Raw genomic sequence first — 17430 nt, forward strand, 5'->3', positions numbered from 1 at the left:
GAGCCTGATGTTCGGTTGGTGGGGTCGTTACAATCCCGATGAAGGGCCTTGCGATCCAAAGGGCGCTCTCCTTGAGGTTATTGTTGTAGCAGCGACCATTTCCCCCCCGTGTTTTTGCGTTAAGTTCACTCCTCCGGGGCCCTCTGCGGTGACGGGTCATTGTGGCCAGGAGAGGAAACTGAAACCTAGGGAGGTGAAAGGGCCAGGTTTGCAGGTTGCGTTTGTGTCCTCTGAGCAAGTTGGACCCTGCAGCCACCCTCTGGCCGGGTGGGGAAACTGATACCCAGGGTCACATGGACTCGGAGACCGTAACAGTTGTGTCTGATGGTCAGGGCAAGTCTAGGTAAGGGGCCTGGATGGTGGGGATTGTCAGGAAGCTGGGACTCCCGCCTTCTCATCCTGCTGGATATGAAGTGTCTTGGGATGGGGGTTTCTAGTACCTAGCAGGCCCCGGAAACAGGGTGATGAACCAAAGAAGACTAGCTTGCCCTCTGACCAGCTTGACTCCTATTTTATCCCCAACTCTTGGCACAATGCTTGGCACATAGTAGGTGCCCGATATGTGTTGGTTGACTGAATTAAGAATTGTTAGGGACATCAACTAGACTAATTCAGGGTTTCTCAACCTCAGCATTATTGACATTTGGGGCCCTCCTATGCACTTGAGGGTGTCAAGCGACATCCCTGGCCTCCACCCATTAGATGCCAATAGCGACCCCTCCTCCCCAGTTGTGACAACCAAATGTATCCAGGTATTGCCAAGGGTGGGGTTGGGGGGGTAGAACCAATGCTCTGTTTCCAGATTTGGGGATTTCACAAAGTAAAATTCATATAATTAAATTGAGGGGACTGATTGTCATTGACAGTCATTTGACTCAGTAAGGTTGTTTAATTAAAAAGCAAAAAGAACATCACCTGCTATGACCATACTATTATAAAAGGAAAGGATATTTTAATGCCAAGTAGAATTAGAGGGGATATAATATCAGAATAAAGAGCAGTGGTGAGTTTATACTTAAGTGTGTGTTCATTGTGTGTGTATCTTTGAACAGTCTGGATTCCTCGATGGGGTCGCTTTTTAGGTTGACCTGAGCTTCCTTCTGGGCCCACATCACTTCTATTCCACTTGCATCAAAGCTAGTGACTCAGGACCACACCAATAAATCCTTGTGATTGTCCTAAAAATAAATTTAAGTGGCTAAAGATTATGTATTCTTCACTTGAGGCAGGGCGAGTGGGAATCCATGTTTTTGGTAACTGAAAACTTGAGAATGGTATTGTCTTGGAATGGGTAGAAAGGAAGTGTGAGTCTTCTGGGTACCTTATATTTCAAGCTTGGGAGGAGGGAGGGCAAGTTTCATCTATGGACAGCTGAGTTTTTCACAAAGCCGTGGTCTGCTTTTAAAAAGTATTCACTTGTATGTATCTTTTACAAAACATACATAGATTGCCCAAAATAACCTAGATTTTTCCAAGCCAGACCTCCTGGCAGGTATGAGTTTCTAAACTTAAATTTAAAGATACTTACGGTCATTTTTGCATCATTTTTAATATTATTCGATGCTTTTCTTGAGATTTTTGTTTATTTATTGGTGCAGGTAAACTTTTCATCATTATTATTATTACTGGTTTTAGAGAGGAAGGGAGGGAGAGAGAGATAAACATCCATGTAAGAGAGAAACATTAATCTCCAATACACACCCCAACTGGGGCTCGAACCTGCAACCTATGTATGTGCCTGACTGGGAATCAAACTCATCACCTTTCCGTGTACAGTATGACACTCCAATCAACTGAGCCACACTGGCCAGAGCTTCCTTTATTATTTTTTGACAGTGCTTCAGCTCCTGCCTGGCCAGCTTAAAATGCTTGAAGTTGTATTACCTTCATAAACTCTTATTTATTTTTTAATATATTTTTATTGATTTCAGAGCGGAAGGGAGAAGGAGAGAGATAGAAATATCAATGATGAGAGATAATAATTGATCAGCTGCCTCCTGTATGCTCCCTACTGGGGATTGAACCGACAACCCACAGACATGTGCCCTTGACCAGAATCGAACCCGGGACATTTCAGTCCGCAGGCTGACTATCTACTGAGCCAAACCAGCTAGGGCCATAAACTCTTATTTTAAAAGAAAATAAACCCTATTCGAATTTCATAGAGCTGGTTGGATTGAAGGTGGATGTTTTGAGTTCCTATTAATGGTGACTTGGGTGATACAGTGTTTTCTTTTATCTCTTCCTCTCTTCATTGTTGCTGTTACTGTGTTCATTGCTTTCCCCCTATGTGCCAGATCCTGAGTTAGGGGCTCCAGGTACAGTGTAGAACAAGTCTCCCTGCCATCTTAGAGCTGGCATTCTGTAGGAGGAGACATCATAAACAGTGTAAATTTCAGAGTGATTAATGCCACAAGGAAAATAAACCAAGGAGGTGTGACAGTGTACAGGCAGGATTTCTTAACTCACTAACATTTTGGGCCATATAATTCTTAGTCGTGGTGGGCCATACTGTGTATTGTAGGATATTCCGCAGATTCCCTCTCTTTTACCCACTAGATGTGAGTGGCAACCTTCCCCCAAGTCATGGCCACCAAAAGTGTCCCTAGACATTACCAGCTCCTCAGGGTGAGGGTGGCAAAGTCACTCCCACTGGGTAACCACTTTGTACATAATAGGTGCTACTTATGTATTTACTTTCATTATTCCCAGGATTTAATAACGTATCCTTTGACTCTTTTATTCACAGTAATGGATTGCAAAGAGAGACCAGCTTTTCCAGTTAAGAAGTTAATACAAGGTAACTTTCTGGGAATGGTTAATATTTGTTCCTAATTTATATCCTTCATTGTCTCCTCAGTTATATTTCTTAATTCCCCTTGAGCAGAGGTCCTCTGTTGGGGTCCTTAGCAGTAGGGGAGAAAAACAGTTGCACTTTACATTTGGAAGCCTGGGAATCCATTTTATTATACCTCTGTTTCCCTAGGTTCCTAGGAACAAATCAGAGGTCACTGCATTTACAGCAGCCTTTCTCTACTTCCCCCTATTGACAATTTGTAATTTTTCAGGGGTGGGGGACTGTCCTGTATATTGTAGAGTTTAGCAGCATCTCTGATCTCTTCCCCCAAGTCGTGACAACCAGAAATTGCTAGATGTTCCCTAGAGCAGTGGTCGCCAACCTTTCGGACCTCACGGACCACCAGTGGTCCGCGGACCACCCATTGGCGACTGCTGTCCTAGAGGGCACAGCTGCCCCAGTTGAACCATTGTTGTGCAGGAAGATAAATGTCCCCAAATCCTTTTGTGTAAAAAAGGAGTGCATTTACACTGAGGCCAGATTAATGGCTGGATTGTATTAAAAACCACGGTTTCTGGTTTTTAAAATTTGGTATATCGTTTCCCCCTGTAACAATTTGCCTTCTCCTCTGACAACTGATAACAAGTTTGGTGGTGGTAGGAATTGTGTTTAGGGCAATAGTCTCCTGAGGTTAAAAGATTAGAGGCAAACCATAGGACCCAAGGGCATAATTGCTTTATAGACTGTAAAATTATGAAAAGACACACACACACACACACACACACACACACACACACACACACACACAGCAAGGTTGGATCATTTTGAGCATATGGAATGTTAAAGTATTGATCAATTGTCACTCTTCACACTTTCACTGTAAGGATGGTCTCCTTCTGTCTTTTATTTCAGCTCGTCTGCCCTTCAAGCGCCTGAATCTTGCTCCAAAGGAGAAAACCAAGGATGGATCGAACAACACAAGAAGCTCTCCAAGTGCTCCTGCACAAAGTCAAGTCCCCGATGTAGAAACCTCTTTGGACAACTTGGAGAACAATTTTCATATGGGTTCTGACATAGATTTTAGACCAAAACTTGTCAATGGGAAGGGTCCCTTAGATAACTTTTTAAAAAGTAGAGTCAAAACCAGTATTGGCGAGACCACAGTCATCATTGATTTGACAGAGGACTCAAGTGACCAACCAGACAACATTTCAGCCTACAATAAACTAAATTCTGCAGCCTGTCCCTCCTTGGAGGAGGCTGTAAATAGGGTCAGAGAAGAAGCTGGAGATGGGGCGGGGCTGCCGAAGGCTAGTCAGAAGGACGAGCTAACATTTTCTGAAGAGACCCTTTTAGACATTCCATGCAAAACAGAGGAGGAGGGTGCTGGCTCAGGGGGCACAGAGAGGAGAGGAGATGCACAGGAAGCATCTCAGAGCTGCCCCAAGTTGACAGATGGTCCGAGAACATGCTCAGAGAAGGATCGGGACGGTTGGAGCGAAGCTGGAGGCATCTTGTTTAAAGGGAAGGTGCCTGTGGTGCTCTTGCAGGATATCCTGAGTATAAAACCTGGAGCCAAGTTTCCAACCATCCCTCTGGACCAGGGTACGCCCTCCCGGAGGGAAGTGCTAGAGTCTAGCCACGGAGAAGACTCTGTTCTCAGCCATTCCTCCCTGAGTTCTTCCTCTCCTACCAGCTCACCTGAAGGGTGGTGTGCTTCCAAAAATCAGCACAACGGTCCCAGTACCTTCCCCACCCTCACACCTGTCCGCAGAGTGAGTATCTCCCCAAATCCCAGCATGTTAGTGCTGATGGTATTACTAGTCCAGCCCCTTTTCATCTGGGGACATGATGCCCCTAGGTCAGGGGTGGGCAAACTTTTTGACTCGAGGGCCACAATGGGTTCTTAAACTGGACTGGAGGGCCGGAACAAAAGCATGGATGGAGTGTTCGTGTGAACTAATATAAATTCAAAGTAAAGGAGCGGAGGGGAGAGCAAGAGAACCCTCCGCTCTTTCGGCTCCGCAGGCCGGATAGAACAGCCGAACGGGCCGGATCCGGCCCGCGGGCCGTAGTTTGCCCACAGCTGCCCTAGGTGGTGGTTAGAGGCTGAGTGAGTGGGGCCACTAACTAGGTCTTGTAACTTCTGGTGCAGAATTCTGATTCTTTTCAATATCAAATTCCATCAGAGGTATTCAGTGATGGGTACTGTACATTGGGTTGTGTTGGTGGCTGGGTTAATCACCAGTGTGTTGAGGCCATTCTGGTAGCCTTTGTTGTTCACACCTAGTTAGTGGTCTGATCAATTTAGCTATTTTAGGAAATGATGGCAGTAAGTAGGCAACTGTAATGCCTCAGCTCCCTCCATTCCTTCCCGTTATAACAGACTTGTAGGGATGGTAAAGAGTCAGTCAGTGTTGGTGAAGAGACCCCGAGACAGCAAGAAGGCTATTATGGGGAATTCTGTAGAATCAACTCTTGTCAGCATGGCCAACAATCTTTTTTGTTGTTAATTCTCATCTGAGGATATTTTTATATTGGTTTTTAGAGAGAGTGGGAGGGAGAGACAGAGAGAGAAACATTGATGTTAAAGAGACACATTGATTGGTTGCCTCTGCTCTCACCCTGACTGAGGTCCAGCCTACAACTGAGGTACATGCCCTTGACTGGAATCTAGCCCGGTACCCTTCAGTCCGTGGGCTGACGCTCTATCCACTGAGCAATACCTAGGGCATGGCCACCCATCTTAAAAACCTCACTCAAAGCAACAGAAACAAAAGGATTTTTAAGGATCACAGAAGGCTGACTTTGTTACTGGGGTCTGATCAGCACAATGGCAAATGTCACTGTTTTCACCTGTCCTTAAGGTCTTGTAGATAAAACTGATAAAATCGGTTAAGAATCCCAAAGTGTGTCTAAAGATGTTTTGTGGTTTTTGTTTTGTTTTGTGGAACCTTAGTTTGTTCATCTTAGGTTGTTGTTGTTTTTAATACATAAAATTGGATCTGGGGTGGGTTATTTAATCTCTACCTGCTTAATTTGACCCTAAGCCACCAACCTTGATCACTTTCTGAAATTTGATCTTTAAGGCAGCAGTTGCCAACTGGTGGTCCACGTACCACTTGTGGTCCGTGAAATCCGAAAGGTTGGCGACCGCTGCTCTAAGGAACTCATTTTTCTAGATGATTCCATTTCTTGCTTTTCATCTCCTAAGTATAGGAGAAAATGGCTTCCTCTGTGGGCTCATAAAATATCAAGAGTGGAGCAGTCTTTTTTTTTTTTTCTTCTAAGTTTCTCAGTGTAGTAGATAGATATGCATTTTTATTTATTTATTTTTAAATGTATTTTTATTGGTTTGAGAGGGAGGGGGAGGGAGAGAGAAACATTGCTATGAGAGAGAAACATCGATTGATTGCCTCCCGTACTCACCCTAACCTGGGGATTAAATCTGCAATCTAGGTATGTATGTGCCCTGACCAGGAATCGATCAGGACAATTGAACCGGTGACATTTCAGTGCATAGGATGATGCTCAACCAACTGAGCCACAGTGGCCTGGCCTGGATATACATTTTTAAACTTCCACTTGAGCTGTTACTCAGACTCTCAAAATCAGAATTTGAGCCCCTCTTGCTGTCAGCCGTATTGTTGGGTTCATCTAGTTGGTTGGAATCCTTTCCAACTGATGCTAATCCTTTACAGAACTACTTTATCACGTGATGTGTCGCAGCCAGTTAGCCTGGAGAACAGGACATTACATTTTTCCATTCTTAATAGCTTCATTAAGTTAACGCTCATAGCCAAACCTGAGAATTGAGAAGTCACATAGTTGGTCATTGTCATGAAACAATGTTACTCTGTCCACTGGCCCAAATGGCTCTAAGACAGCTGAGCATGGGAACTAGGTGTGCTCAGTTTAGGAAACCTACATCTGAGATGCTAGGTCTTACTTTGAGCACAGGCTTGGGGTTTTGAAATGCTTTAGAAGGCATCGTTATCACAGCTTTGCAAGTCATATACACTGCAAGTGGTGAAGGCTCAGGCTGTCCCAGAGCCTGTGGCAGAAAATTGGGCCATTCCATCACATGAGTGGAAGAAGAACCCCCTGATGTTGGGTGGCACCAAAGGTATGAAAGTAAAATGAGTGGATTTCCTGATTTGCTTGTGCCTTTTGTGATTGGTACGTAACTTGGAACAGTTTTTCCTGCCTTGGCATTTGAGATTTTCCTGATCCCTGTTACTGTGGGAACACTTTTTTTCCATTTTCCCTCGCCACCGCCTTTCCAGAGTGTAGCCAGACACTTGATGGAAGCTTACTGATTGTTTCCTAGTACCATGTAACGTGTGGTTTTACTGCTCTCTGTTAGTCCTGGAGTTGGTACCACTGTGATTGGGAACTCCTAGGCATTCACTGGTCCTCTATTTGTGTGTTGTTGTTTTGGTTTTATTTTTTGTTTGTTTGTTTTTCGTGGGAGCTTGTTAAAATGCAGGTCCTGCTGTCCCTTCCCAGGGATCTAGAGACTCTCACTTTAGAAAACAGTAGTTTATAACACCTTTTATTACTAGCTTAAAGAGCTTTATTTAGTATTAGAGCTTTTTACCACTTGTGGTAGAACTATTTCCCAAGTTTGTTTGCAATGAGATGTGCTAATTATTCCACAGATGATAATGTTGATATAGTTGTGTTACTGGAATCTGCCTTATCTCTGTACAAATGAGCCCAGATCACTGAAACTTTTTCACATATACTTTTAATTTTACAAGTATTAAATTCTCCATGTTTAAAAAATTATTATTAAAACATGACAGTCCCCCTCTTCTCCCCCAGGTTGTCATTATCATCTTCACAGTATTGTTTTGTTTTCTTATGTGATGTATATTGTAAATTTGTTTCTTTTTCATTGGAGGGTGTCTCATTTTCTATATTGGGATTGGAAGAGGTATCTTTCTTTAACTGCCTATGGTGTGGATATACTGCACTTTACAAAGTCAGCCTCATGATGGATATTTCTGTTGTCTCTAATTCTCTGCCTGTGCAGAATGGTAATTGTAATGAACTTCCTTCTACATGGATCCTGGGGCTGTTCAGTAGGTTTGTGGGCTCCCATTGAATAATTTTGTCCACTTATACTCAAATATGGCCGGACCAGTTTGGGTTGTGCCTTCTCCTTCTGTTAAGTTTTCAGCTGCTGCTGCTGAGCCCATCCATTCCAGCCTCCTCACCTCATTCACTGTGTATCTGCTCTGAGCTTAGAAATTCGATCTTTTGTATAAGGAGAGCAGAATAAACAGGATTCTCGTGAATAAAGTGTAGAAATTTAAATGCACACACATGGTTAAATCTGCTTTCACTAGAGGTAGTTGGTGTATGTTTCAGCCTCCTTCTAGGATCCTGGGTTTTGTTTTTGGCAGTTATGCTCCAGAGAGATAAAACATATGGCCCATGATTTTGAGAGAGAGTTCTATAAATACTTAAGCCATGTGTCACAAAGATAAAATTATATTAGACCAGTAAGGTCCTCCCAGATGTCTAGTAAAGATACTGGTTTTATATTAAATCGTAATTGCTGAGGTTGTTGCATGTCATTACAGTGGCTCCTGATATACATGTTAATTCTAGTATTCCTGGACTCACAGCAAAGGGGAAGCAATGTAAAAGGCACTAGATTCTGCAGCTGAAATTCCACAAGTATGGGCAAGACTAAGTGTGTTCCACCTTCCATCACCACTCCCAAATACTCATATATGAGTCTGGAAATCACATCCATTATAATCTTTGAACACAAAATAAAGGACAGTGACAAAGAAATATAGCAACTTAGAAATTTTGCTGTTAAATCGTTTACTGTGGGGGTGAAGCCCATAGACTTGGCAGCTGAAGTGGATTCTGAAGGGGCAAGTGCTTTTTCCTTTTTTTGCAGGGGTCCTCAAACTACGGCCCGCGGGCCACATGCGGCCCGCTGAGTACATTTATCCGGCCCGCCAGGTGCCGCTGCCTGTCCTGCTTAGCAGCCAACTCGTCCCGGGCCCGCAGTGCGCATAGGAATTTGTTCATAGTTTTTTTTTTTAAACTATAGTCTGGCCCTCCAACGGTCTGAGGGACAGTGAACTGGCCCCCTGTTTAAAAAGTTTGAGGACCCCTGGTTTAAAGTATTACAAATAGTAGTACATATGTCTCCTTTTTTTTCCCATTGACCTTCCCTGGCAGGTGCTTTTTCTTAAGCCCTTGGTAGGCTTTGGTAACTGGCATTTCAGTTGGCACATGCTCACTTGGGCATAATCTCTGTGCCATTTGAGCTCCTGCCAACACAAGGCTTTCAGATGACTACTCAGCCTTTTCCTATAGGAAGGCTGAGTCCAGAAAGAACTGGATATGACAAGAAGGATGCCTTCTTATTTTATTAATCTATGAGTTTTATTCTATCAGAGGTCTTAGTTGGGGCTGAGGCTTCCCTAGATAGAGAAATCACAGTTATATAGTTTTGTCAATATCTTAAGATAAATGGACCTTTGGTTTTCCAGCTCCACTTCAGTCTTATTTTTTGGCTGACTGTCCAAGTCTGAACTCTCTCCCCACTGCTCTTCAACCTAATGGTTTGGTTGTTAGAACTCCCTGCTCTGCAGAGAGCTTAGGCCAGTAGTCTGAACTCATGTTCATATATATATATATTTTTTTTTACAATATATTTTTATTGGTTTTTAGAGAGAGAGGAAGGGAGAGGGATAGAGAGATAGAAAAACCGTCAATCGGCTGCCTCCTGCATGCTCCCCTATTAGGGACTGAGCCCGAAACCAGGCATGTGCCCTGACCAGGAATTCAACCCATGACCTCTTGGTTCCTGGGTCAATGCTCAACCACTGAGCCATGCCAGCTGGGCATGTTCATATTTTAATCAGAGACCATTTGGCCAGCATGAATCCAACCATGTGTCTTGAGAAGTCCTTGTCACCACTCTCAGTTTGAAGCAGGGTGACAGAAAAAGCTATGCTCTAGAACAGTGGTTAGCAAACTGCGGCTCGCGAGTCACATGCGGCTCTTTGGCCCCTTGAGTGTGGCTCTTCCACAAAATACCATGTGCGGGCGTGCATGTACAGTGTGATTGAAACTTTGTGGCCCATGCGCAGAAGTCGGTTTTCGGCTCTCAAAAGAAATTTCAATCGTTGTAGTGTTGATATTTGGCTCTGTTGACTAATGAGTTTGCCGACCACTCCTCTAGAATATAGGGATTCTTTTTAAAAATATATATTTTTTTATTGATTTCAGAGAGGGAGAGAGATAGAAACATCAGTGATGAGAGAAAATCATCGATTGGCTGCTTCCTGCAGGCCTCCCACTGGGGACTGAGCCCGCAACCCAGGCATGACCTCCTGGTTCATAGGTTGATGCTCAACCACTGAGCCACATTGGTCGGACTAGAACGTAGGAATTCTAGATCAGATTGCCTCCTCTGGCAAGGTGACCTTTTTTCCTGAGCATTCGCTTTGCATTCTAAAAACAGAACTGCACCAGAGAGAACAGATTGGTGGCCCACAGGAATCTAGCCTGTAAACATGTTTTATTTGATTCACATAGTGTTCCTTTTTAGACAAAATTTACATAAAATTGACAATTCTCTCTTGTAAATTACCTGTAAGAGCTCGATCCTCTTTGGCCAGGGTATGTCCTCTCTAGTTGGCTACAAATCATACCACTCCGTGTTGTCCTCATTGCTTTTATTTTCAAGCTTGTCTTGTTTTTCTTGTGCTTGTCCATTCCCCACCCCGCAAACCCGTCATTTGTGTCATCTGCCTCTCCCATCTTACCTCTCATCCCTCAATGCACACATGTGTACTTCATTGCAGTTTATGACCCCACTAAGATATTTTGGTTCTATATGGTAAAAACTGGTCACCTGGAAATGTTTTCATTTTTCTTGTTTTGCAAATAAGTCCTTAATAGTGTGGGTCACTTGTTCCCTTCTTCCCTCTCCCCAAAGGACTGTGTAATGTGTTAAAGTGACTGAAATAGTTCACATTTAAAGATAAATGTCTTTCATTTCAGATAACTAAGAAATTGGTCAAAGGTTCTGTCGAGAAGAACAAGATGAGACTACAAAGAGTAAGACTTTTTCCCTGAAATAGAAAATTAACCTGTTGTGCTTTTTGCATTAAATATAAACTAAGCCCTTTGCCCTTCCATCAGCCCAGTTATTACCTCTCCTAGCTTATCCTGACCCTCATTGTAACTCTTGCTTCATCTTACATATCTGGGCTTGGTAGACTGCATCATTTTTAGCTTTGCGGATGCTTAAGGCTTTGCATGTAGCCTTTTCTAAGCTTTCATTATTATCATAATAATTGTGTATCCTATTGTAGCTTAAAATTGTCTTCACAAGAACCTAGTCCCTTTCCTTGCATCCCAGGCTTCTACAAATAGATTTAGGTTCCATTGCTTACCCTATACTCGGTGGGTGATTACTACTTAGTGATCCACTGCTGAGTCATGGATTCTGTTATCTGGGGCTCACCACATTTCACACACATCGGTGCAGGGGCCTTCTTTCTTATTGCCATGAAGAACAGAGAAGGCCATTGGGTTTCTACCTCCCATGCCAGCTCACGGAATGGGCACTGATTGATGACAGTTGGCTGTCTACTCACCAGGTGCTTTGTGTGCCGTCCTCACGGCATCTTATGGCTGTGCTCGATTTTTGTAGGTCCAGTTTTGATGGCTTCTTTAGAGTGTATCTCATTCTCCATTGGGATACCAGAGAAGGCCACATGTGGGTGGGAGTGGAGACGGGACTCAAGTATGGCTAGAGACCTGATTTATCTGATTGACCAGTGATTTACAGAGCCCTCTGTCTTCTTTTTTTTTTTTTTTTTTTTTTTTTTTAAATATATTTTATTGATTTTTTACAGAGAGGAAGGGAGAGGGATAGAGAGTTAGAAACATCGATGAGAGAGAAACATCGATCAGCTGCCTCCTGCACACCCCCCACCGGGGATGTGCCCGCAACCAAGGTGGTACGTGCCCTTGACCGGAATCGAACCCGGGACCCTTCAGTCCGCAGGCCGACGCTCTATCCACTGAGCCAAACCGGTTTCGGCCCCTCTGTCTTCTTATAGAGCAGAGGAGAGGTGCTAGTCTCAATAGATCCAGAGCAGGCACCTTTTTAAGTATCCTATGTGTCAGGTGAAGATGCTGAGGATACTCAGTGAGAATTGAACATTCAAACATCTCTAACTGCCTTCGTGGCTTTTTTTGTGTGTTTTTTTAATTGTTACTTTATTGTTGAAAGTCATATAGATATCCCGTGGCTTTTATTAAAGCAACCAAAGGGTTATCAGGACAGAAGGTAGAGCCCTGGATGGTTTGGCTCAGTGGATAGAGCATTGGCCTGCGGACTGAAGGGTCCTGGGTTCAATTCCAGTCAAGGGCACATGCCCGGGTTGCGGGCTCATTCCCCAATGGGGGGTGTGTGGGAGGCACCCAATCAATGAATCTCTCTTATCATTGATGTTTCTCTCTCTCTCTCTCTTTTCCTGCCTTACTCTCTGAAATCAATAAAAATATATTTTTTTAAAAAAAGGACAGAAGGTAGACTATTCTCTAGAGACAAGGCATAATCATACACCCAGACTGACAGAGGAGTTGTTGGGCTCCCCACCTTAGGAAGACCATCTTTGGTGGTAATGTAATGGTCCTTAAAAGTTACCCTGTGCTGTGTTAGAAACTAACTGCTCTTCTGGTCATGAATTCCAAGATTCTTTAATAACTTAGTGCCTCGAACTGCATGCCAGTTCTTTGGAATGAGGCACTGATGTGCTAAAACAAGGCATTACCGCTTTAACAAATATCAAAGACATTAGCTACTTCCTCCTTAGTAATACAAATTACTCTTCATCCTTTCTTCACATCTGTCTTTCTTTTCAGATCCTGAGAAATTGTTTTAAAGGTTAAAAATAATACTTTTTTCTTTGCTTTTATTTTTCACTAGAGGCCTGGTGCACAAAATTCTTGCACGGGGGGTGGGGGTGGCGGGGTGTGTCCCTCAGCCCAGCCTGCACCCTCTCCAATCTGGGACCCCTCGAGGGATGTCCGACTGCCTACTGGGATCAGGCCTAAACGGGCAGTCGGACATCCCTCTCACAATCCAGGACTGCTGGCTCCCAACTGCTCGCCTGACTGCCTTCCTGATTGCCCCTAACCACTTCTGCCTGCCAGCTTGATCACCCCCTAACCACTCCCCTGCCAGCCTGTTTGCCCCTAACTGCCCTCCCCTGCAGGCCTGGTCCCTCCCAACTGCTCTCCCCTGCAGGCCTGGGTCCCCCCCCAACTGCCCTTCCCTGCAGGCCCGGTCGCCCCCAACTTCCCTCCTCTGCCGGCCTGGTCACCCCTAACTGCCCTCCCCTGCAGGCTTGATCACCCCCAACTGCCCTCCCTTGCAGGCCTGGTCCCTCCCAACTGCCCTCCCCTGCTGGCCTGATCGCCCACAACTGCTCTCCCTTGCAGACCTGGTCCCTCCCAACTGCCCTTCCCTGCTGGCCATCTTGTGGTGGCCATCTTATGTCCACATGGGGGCAGCCATCTTGTGTGTTGGAGTGATGGTCAATTTGCATATTACTCTTTTATTAGATAGGATGGTTATCATCTATTCCCAACTGTTTTAAGACTGTACCCATCAGGTTTCCTATCCTTGCCTCATCCAATCTTCCATTTTAAAGGAAATAAAATAAACCCTGTCATCTGGTATGATTTTGGGGGTATGGAAAGAAAAATGCTTTTGTGCCTGGCCAGTGTGGCCCAATGGTTAAGCCTTGACCTATGCACCAGGAGGTCACAGTTCGATTCCCAGTTAGGGCACATACCTGGGTTTCAGGCTTGATCCCCAGTGTGGGGTGTACAGAAGACAGCTAATCAATGATTTTCTTTCATCATTGATGTTTCTCTGTCATTGATGTTTCTATCTCCCCCTATCCCTTCCTCTCTCTTTCAAAATCAATAAAAACATACTAATAACAAAAAAGAAAAATCCTTTTGTTTTAAAGGCAGGGATGCGAAACCTATAGGTATTTCTCTTTATCTTAGCACAGATTTTAAAAAAAATTTTTTTATTAGTTTAAGGGGCATAGTGAGAAAGACAAACATCGATTTGTTGTTCCACTTATTTATGTATTCATTGGTTGACTCTTGTATGTGTCCTGACCAGGGACTGAACCCACAACCTTGGTGCATTGGGAAGATGTTCTAACCCAGCGGTGGCCAACCTTTTGGACCTCACAGACCACCGGTTGGCGACCGCTGCTCTAACCAACTGAGCTCCCCAGCCAGGGCTTTCCTACAGATTTCTGATTGAATAAAAGCAAATCAAATGAATAGTGGGAATCCTGCTTAGGCAGCCCAGGGGTATTTATTTAATCTTTTTTTTTTTTTAATTTAATAAATCTTTATTGCTCAGATTATTACAGTTGTTCCTCTTTTTTCCCCCCATAGCTCCCCTCCACCCGGTTTCCACCCCACCCTCTGCCCTTACCTCCCCCCCCACTGTCCTCATCCATAGGTGTACGCTTTTTGTCCAGTCTCTTCCCGCACCTCCCACACCCCTTTCCCCCCGAGAATTGTCAGTCCACTCCCTTTCTATGCCCCTGATTCTATTATATTCACCAGTTTATTCTGTTCCTCAGATTTTTTATTCACTTGATTTTTAGATTCACTTGTTGATAGAAATGTATTTTTTGTTCATAATTTTTACTTTACCTTTTTCTTCTTTCTCTTCCTAAAGAATACCTTTCAGCATTTCATATAATACTGGTTTGGTGGTGATGAACTCCTTTAGCTTTTTCTTATCTGTGAAGCTCTTTATCTACCCTTCAATTCTGAATGATAGCTTTGCTGGGTAATCTTGGTTATAGGTTCTTGCTGTTCATCACTTTGAATATTTCTTGCCACTCCCATCTGGCTTGCATAGTTTCTGTTGAGAAATCAGCTGACAATCGTATGAGTGCTCCCTTGTAGGTAATTAACTGTTTTTCTCTTGTTGCTTTTTTTTTTTTTAATGTATTTTATTGATTTTTTACAGAGAGAAAGGGAGAGGGACAGAGAGTTAGAAACATCGATCAGCTGCCTCCTGCACACCCCCCACTGGGGATGTGCCCACAACCAAGGTACATGCCCCTGACTAGAATCGAACCCGGGACCCTTCAGTCTGCAGGTCGACGCTCTATCCACTGAGCCAAACCCGTCAGGGCTCTTGCTGCTTTTAATATTCTCTCTTTGTCTTTTGCTCTTGGCATTTTAATTATGATGTGTCTTGGTGTGGGCTTCTTTGGATTCCTTTTGTTTGGGGTTCTCTGCGCTTCCTGGACTTGTAAGTCTATTTCTTTCACCAGGTAGGGGAAGTTTTCAGTCATTATTTCTTCAAATAGGTTTTCAGTATCTTGCTCTCTCTCTTTTCTGGCACCCCCATAATTCTGATGTTAGTATGCTTGAAGTTGTCCCAGAGGCTCCTTATACTATCTTCATATTTTTGGATTCTTTTTTCTTTTTGCTTTTCCGGCTGAGTGTTTTTTGCTTCTTTGTATTTCAAATCTTTGACTTGATTCTTGCGATCCTCTAGTCTACTGTTAGATCTCTGTATAATATTTTTATTTCAGTCAGTGTATGCTTAATTTCTAGTTGGTCCTTTTTCATATCCTCAAGGGTCTCACTAAATTTATCGGCCTTTTCTAGAAAATTCTTGAAAAACCTTATAACTGTGGTTTTGAACTCTATATCCAGTCGTTTGTTTTCCTTCATTTCTTTCATTTGTGATCTGTTTCTTTGTCTCCGCATTTTTGCTGCTTCCCTGGGTTGGTAGAGTAGCTTTGTGTGGTAGGTGTCCTCTAGGGCCCAGTGGCTCAGCCTCCCCAGTTACCTGAGGTAGACACTTTTGATGCACACCTTTGTGGACTGTGTGCTCAGCCTCGTTGTAGTTAAGTCTTGATTGTTGTTGGTATCACTGGGAGGAATTGACCTCCAGGCCACTTGGCTGTGAGGATCAGCTGTGTCTATGTTGGGAGAACTTCTGTGCTGGAGACACTCTTATGAGACAAGACTTACAAAATTGCAAAAGCCTCTGTGCTCAACTTGGATGGGGCGGAGTTTCAGGGCAGAGCAGATAGCCTTGGTTTCCCATCAGCCCTGCCCTATGAGGCCCCTGGGTCTCAGTGTCCCTTGGTAATCGCTGCAAGCACCTCTGAGAGAAAGCCGCCCTCGATTTTCGCCCGCTGCCAGACAGTCCAGTTTCTCCCCGAATGAGTCGGGGTTCCCAGAAACTTGCCCGGAACTGGAGTTCAGCGCAATTGGGAGCTTCCATCTCCCTCCTGCTTTAGAAAGCCAGCCGTACACTCAGCCTCCCGTGCATTCAGCAGTCAGTACTCTCTGCGCACGCGCGCCTTCGGACCTCGGCCTTCCATAGCTTCCCGAGTCTCAGTGGGCTTTCTCTTTTCCTGACAGTCCAGATTCCCCCCGAATGAGTCTGGTTTCCCAGTGTCTCGCCCAGGACTAGAGTTCAGTGCAGTCGGGAGCTTCCTTCTCCCTCCCGCTTTAGAAAGCCAGCTGCACACCCAGCCGTCCATGCACACAGCCGCCCATCCTCTCTGCGTGCGAGTCTCCATACCTCAGCCTTTTGCAGCTCCTCTAAGTCTCAATGTGCTTTCCTCTTTTCTTCTAGTTGTAGAATTTCCACTCAGCCAGCTTTCCTGTGGTTCTGGATGGTGTCCGTTTTGTCTTTTAGTTGTAGTTTTGATATTGTTGTGCGAGGCAGCAGTTTAGGTGTTTACCTATGCCGCCATCTTGGTTTCTACCTCTATTTAATCTTTTTTTAATTAAGTAAAATTCCAACTAGGAATCGAATTGTGACTTCCTGGTTCAACCACTGAGCCATGCAGGCCAGGCAGGATAGTATTTTAGCCCTAGCTGGTTTTAGCTCAGGGGATAGAGCGTCAGCCTGTGGACAGAAGGGTCCCCAGTTCGATTCTGGTCAAGGGCACATACCCGGGTTGTGGGCTCGATTCCCAGTAGGGGGTGTGCAGGAGGCAGGCAGTCAATGATTTTCTCTCATCATTGATGTTTCTCTCCCTTTCCTTTCCTCTCTGAAATCAATAAAAACATTTAAATGAAATACTTTTTTTTTTTTAGGGTATGTATTTTTTTTTAAATATATTTTTATTACTCTAACTGGTTTGGCTCAGTGGATAGAGTCTCGACCTGCGGACTGAAGGGTCCCAGGTTCGATTCCGATCACAATAGGGTGTGTGCAGAAGGCAGCTGATTGATGTTTCTCTCTCATCGATGTCTCTAACTCTCCCTCTCCCTTCCTCTCTGTAAAAAATTAATAAAATATATTTTATATATATATATATATATATATATATATATATATATATATTTTTTTTTTTTAATTGATTTCAGAGAGGAAGGGAAGGGAGAGAGAGATAGAAACATCAATGATGAGAGAAAAATCATTGATTGACTGCCTCCTGCACGCCCCCTACTGGGAATCGAGCCCAGGACCCTTCATTCCGCAGGCTGACGCTCTTATCTCCTGAGCCAAACTGACTAGGACAAGAAACTGTTTTAAATGAATCTTATTTTGTTTTGTTTTTTGTTTT

At 44.0% G+C, this 17430-nt stretch overlaps 1 protein-coding gene across 2 annotated transcripts in view; it reads left to right on the forward strand.

Annotated features, from left to right (window-relative positions):
• CHAF1A (chromatin assembly factor 1 subunit A) overlaps positions 1-17430 on the forward strand; it is a 32131-nt gene that overhangs the window by 442 nt on the left and 14259 nt on the right. For both annotated transcript variants that reach the window (XM_080674886.1, XM_080674887.1), the window contains exons 2-4: positions 2750-2800; positions 3710-4572; positions 10838-10894. In XM_080674886.1, coding sequence (XP_080531012.1) covers positions 2750-2800; positions 3710-4572; positions 10838-10894 — 971 coding nt within the window. The remainder of the gene's footprint in view (positions 1-2749; positions 2801-3709; positions 4573-10837; positions 10895-17430) is intronic.

The sequence above is a fragment of the Plecotus auritus genome, assembly GCF_963455305.1.
Source record: "Plecotus auritus genome assembly, chromosome: 6".
Classification (NCBI taxonomy): Eukaryota; Metazoa; Chordata; class Mammalia; order Chiroptera; family Vespertilionidae; genus Plecotus; species Plecotus auritus.